A 5,503-nucleotide genomic window follows, 5' to 3' on the forward strand; every position below is an offset into this window, starting at 1 on the left:
GGAAAATAGGGTAGGTCGTCCGCGAACTGTACAGTCCGTGACCTGTTCGGAATACAATTCCGAGGACGAGGAGACCGAGTCTCCTCATGTTTCGCGTGTTCAACAGACTTCTACAAGTAATCGACCCTGGACGAATGATGGACGCGATAACTCAATCAAAAGTGTTCTAGAAACCATACGGACAGGATTCGAGGGGATGCGGTCAAGTCTTGAGGGTCTCCGAGAGGACATTAAAGGGATGAAAGTTAGCATGAATGGTCTTCGGGATGATATGAAATCCGAAATGACAGAACTAAAACAGAGCGTTAAATCACTCAGACCCCGTCCGCGATCTCCATCTCCGACTACATGTTTCCATTGTGGGCAGACTGGTCATATTAAGCGTGAGTGCCCCAGTCAGCAAAAGGTGTCCTTCCTACTTCACGATACGGAAAACATGGATGGATCGGGGAGCGAGGCCGATCCCCAGTCCGAATGGAGCAAGGCCAAGAACCTATAAATCAGGGAAAAACAATTGAATCTGGCTTTCAAATTGAGTCAGATATTGAATCACGTAATCTGCCGGACATTATGGAGCAAGCAGAATCTACTTGTTTCGACCCGTTAGAATTAGACACTACTTCCGTAGCTGATGTGTTTTTAGAAGCATCATCTGCATTTGAGGTACCCAAAGTGGTAACTGTGAATAAAGTATCCAGTACTTCAATGTTATACATTCCGGTTCGTCTAGGAGAGCTGGAAGTGAAAGCAGTAGTGGACACTGCTGCCGAAGGTTTATTCCATTTTGAAACCTCAACCTCCGACGGTTGAAAATATCATCCTCCAAACAGCGGACAGAAATTTAAAAAAATGAAAGCTATGGTAGTGGGACGAATCCCCATTAGCCTTGGACCAGTTCAGTTTGAGGAAAGATTACATGTAGCCCCCATCGGAGACGACATGCTTCTCGGTTTAGATCTTATCACCAAGTATGGTATGGACATTTCGGTGCGGGACTCTAAACTGACCATTGGACTTCATGAGATCCCATTGCACTTTGGGACAAAACCCCAGAATGCGACTCCTCATCACGTCAAACGCGTCACAGTGTACAGTGCAGCAGTCATCCCCCCGAACTGTGTCAAGCGGGTGAACTGCAATGTAGAAGGGGACATGGAAAGTACCTTCATGTTCCAACCAACTCACCCTTCTCCTATATGGTTTTTGACAGGGGTAAGGATCTTTCCATATATGTAGTTAACCTGACAGATTCCTACCACCGGTTGCCAGCTGGTATGCCCTTCGGAACGGCAGAAGAAGTGACCCTCGTGGAACCTAATATTGTAGATGGACAGAACTTTGAAGAAACAGATATTTCCGTAAAGCAAACTTCGGTTATGGACTCGCCTAGTATCGTCCCATCTCATTTGACTGACCTGAGAGACAGGTCGAGTGAATCTCTCTCTGCAGAGCAGATTTTTGATTTAGATCATCTATTATCAGAATATCAGAACGTCTTTGCTAGGGATGATTTCGATTTGGGAAATTTCAGAGCAGTTACCCACAAGATAGACACTGGAACGGCAAATCCCATCAAGCAGAAAATGAGGCGGACACCTATCAATTTCGCCCAAGAGGAGAAGGCGCATCTAGACAAGATGCTGAAGGCAGGAGTCATCAAGCCATCAATTTCTGAATGGGCGTCACCCCCAGTTCTGATCAGGAAGCGTGACGGATCAGTGCGTTGGTGCATAGACTATCGCGCCTTGAATTATGTGACTAGGAAGGATGTATATCCATTACCTAGAATTGAGGAATGCTTGGACACATTAGCCGGAAACATATGGTTTTCGAAATTGGATGCGAACGCTGCCTATTGGCAGATACACGTCGATCAACCTGATCAGGAAAAGACTGCCTTTATTTCAAAATATGGGTTGTACGAATTCGAGCGAATGGGATTCGGACTATGTAATGCCCCCGCGACGTTTTCAAGGGCAATGAATCTCATTTTGCGCGGGCTCACTTGGGAGATCGCTCTCGCATTCTTAGACGACGTCCTGGTTCTTGGAAAGAGTTTTGAAGAACACTTAAAAAATCTTCGGATAGTGCTGAACCGATTTCAACAGTTTGAACTGAAATTGAAGCCAAACAAGTGTGCTTTGCTCCAAACAAAGGTCGAGTTTCTCGGAAGAGACGTTAATAACACTGGAATTCATCTAAGAGCGGAAACTGTCCAGGCTGTTCAATCATGGCCGGTGCCAAAGAACACCCGGGAAGTTGAGCGTTTTTTGGGACTCGTAAACTACCACAGGGTTTTCTTGAAAAACTACGCAAAGGTAGCTGCCCCTTTATACGCACTAACAGGAAAACAACCATTCAAGTGGGAGGAAGCGCACCAATGTGCTTTCGAATCAATCAAGCACATGCTTATTACAGCTCCGGTACTTACTCTTCCTAACTCCACAGATGGATTTGTGCTAGACACGGATGCCTCCGATATTGCCCTTGGAGCAGAACTTCTACAAATCCAAAATGGTGAGGAAAAAGTGATATCGTATGGAAGTTGTGTGCTCGCCAAGGAACAACGAAGATACTGTGTGACAAGAAAAGAGTTACTAGCGGTCGTTTTGTTTACCCGATTCTATCGCCACTATTTACTAGGAAAACCATTTCTTGTCCGAACGGACCATAGCAGCTTACGATGGCTATTGAACTTCAAGAGACCAAAGGGTCAGATTGCTCGCTGGATCGAAGAATTAAGCCAATACGACTTTCACATAGAGCATCGAAAAGGGAACAAACATGTTAATGCAGATGCGTTATCCAGAATCCCTCAACCACCCTCCTCCTGTAGCTGTTATCAACTAGGCAGTAAGCTGAAAGACCTGCCGTGTGGTGGATGTCATCATTGTGAGCGTGTGCACAAGCGGTGGGCATACTTCGTTGAGGAAGTGGATGACGCAGTGCCGTTAAGCAAACGCTCCCCAGTCTGCGAAGTAAGTATGACGGTACCAGGTACAAGTGATTCTCCGCCCAGCATTTCTCCCCAGGTTGAGGAAATCGGTGAGCTACGAGAAATTACAATTTTACGGTGTAGCATTCCCACCGTGAATGCCATTTCCCTTTCAGACATCAGCGATGAAAACTTCAGGGAAGCGCAAGAGAAAGAGACCTATTTCGGACCCATACGAGCCTGGCTTGAGTCTCAAACGGTTCCGTCCCAAGCTGAAATCATGCTTTGGGGTGCAGAGCAAAAGTTCTTATGGATCAATCGAGATCTTCTCATTCTTAAAGATGGACTACTGTATTGGAAGAAGGATGAACAGCTGTTCGTTGTTGTGCCCCGTGCGCCAAGAAAACAGATTATGCAAGTTAACCATGATCTCCCTTCTTCAGCACATCCTGGTTGTGACCGAACCTTTGCGAAGGTACGCCAGAAGTATTTCTGGTATCACATGAAAGACAACATACAATTGTATGTCATGGCCTGCCCTCTTTGTAATAGGAACAAGAGGCCGGATCGTCATCAGCGTTTTCCCCTTACCCGGTATCATGCCGGTTTCCCAATGGAAAGGGTGCATCTAGATTTTCTAGGCCCCTTGCCTAAAACTACTAATGGGAATGAGTATATTCTGATGATCGTTGATCAATTTACTAAATGGATAGAAGTCATTCCCCTACCCTCCCAGTCTGCTGAAGTGACAGCACGGGCAGTAGTAAATGAATTTTTCAGCAGGTTCGGTTATCCTTATCAAATCCATACCGATCAAGGCCGAAACTTTGAAAGTGCCCTGTTTCATCAGCTATGTCAGTTGCTGCATATTCAAAAGACACGTACCACGGCATATCGACCTTCTGCCAATGGGCAGGTCGAACGTTACAATCGTACATTGATGGCAGCAGTTCGCTGTTACGTTGACAAGACCCAGACACAGTGGGATAAGTATCTTCCCCAGATCGCCGGAGCGATTAGAGCGACCGTTAACCGCAGCACAGGATTCACACCTAATAAGCTCATGTTGGGACGTGAAGTGAATCAGCCCACTGATTTAGTATTTCCCCTTCCCTCCAGCCAGGAACGTAAACTCCCCAGCGAGTTTTGTAAGGAGCTAGGTGACGCAATTCAAACAGCTCATGACACTGCACGAAAAAACCTTCATGGTACACAACGAACAATGAAGCGCGATTATGATGTGCGAATAAAGACAAGTGACTACAAAGAAGATGATTGGGTTTATTTTCTGAACCTTGCCACCCCCAAAGGGAAGTCAAAGAAGTTGTGCCCTCCCTGGAAGGGACCAGCCCAAATCACGAAATGTCTGTCCCCATATCTGTTTCGGATTCGGTACAGGAACTCATTCTTTGTGGTTAATCATGATCGAATAAAGAAATGTAATGATCGTACACTCCCTACCACTCCAGGGTCACAATTAAATGCTGATGTTTATTGCATCTGCAGGAAGCCAGACGACGGAAAATTGATGATACAATGTGATCGCTGTGGAGATTGGTTCCATGGAGCATGTGTAAATATCTCACCTGCGGATGCCATAGCCATCCGAACGTATGTGTGTCCCCTGTGCCATGTGCCTAGGGGAACCCCTTGTTACTAAAAGTGAAAATGTCAAGAGTGTAAATAATTTATACCATTTTATGTTGTGTGCACTTCTTTATTTATACAGGAATAAGTAGCATGGAGAAGGCAACTTCTTTTGTGATGCAAGCTGAACAAGACAGGCTTCATTCACAGTTTCGTTTCAGTTGGAATTCGGTAGAGGTAAAAATTCTTATTTAGGGCTAAAAAGTAAGCCTATGCTATAAATTCTAGCATGCATATATACAGTTGTTAATCATTTAGATCTAAACTTGTGAGTGGGATTTTGGGGATCAAGATATAGATCCTTTTAGTCTAAATATGAACAGTTAAAAATATTCAGTATAAATCATTCTATTTGATCATAATTTGTGTCTTAACAAAACAATTTGTGTCTTAACAAAACAAAACAAAACAATTTGTGTCTTAACAAAACAAAACTTTCATCATAACTTCACCTTAATAAACAGTTTATTGCTAATATAAGATAGCCTGGTTATATGTGCCGATCATTTATATGATATGTACGATAACTGTTCTAACCGTTTCATCTTCTTGTTTTTATATACAGCTTACAAGAGTTGGAAATGATAAGTGACCTAAATTTTTGATGTCAACTCCAAAAACATATTCACTGCTCACAGGAACCAGAGTATTGTAAGACATGGTATTATCTGTAGTATTACTTTAATTACGTTTATTTCAAAAGCTTTTTCTCGCACATTCAAATATGCATGTGAGTTAGGGAATGATGTGAAAAAAATAGACTGCATTGGTATATGGTAGTTAAATAGTAATGTAGAATAAAGTAACAGCTGATTTTTAGTATTGATAGGTAGTCAGTTATCACTTGCAACTGTGATTGATGAGTGATTGATTAAATATATATTTATGCACATGTCTCCCATGAGTTCTCCTATATGACTA

At 43.4% G+C, this 5,503-nt stretch overlaps 1 protein-coding gene across 1 annotated transcript; it reads left to right on the forward strand.

The window, feature by feature from the left end:
* The first annotated feature begins 570 nt into the window (after positions 1–570).
* Positions 571–4,595, forward strand: LOC135158081 (uncharacterized). The gene is made up of 3 exons (XM_064115366.1): positions 571–772; positions 1,237–4,083; positions 4,405–4,595. The coding sequence occupies exons 1-3, from the start codon at positions 571–573 to the stop codon at positions 4,593–4,595; spliced, it is 3,240 nt and encodes a 1,079-aa protein (XP_063971436.1).
* Positions 4,596–5,503: the final 908 nt, after the last annotated feature.

Source organism: Lytechinus pictus, unplaced genomic scaffold, assembly GCF_037042905.1.
Source record: "Lytechinus pictus isolate F3 Inbred unplaced genomic scaffold, Lp3.0 scaffold_29, whole genome shotgun sequence".
NCBI lineage: Eukaryota > Metazoa > Echinodermata > Echinoidea > Temnopleuroida > Toxopneustidae > Lytechinus > Lytechinus pictus.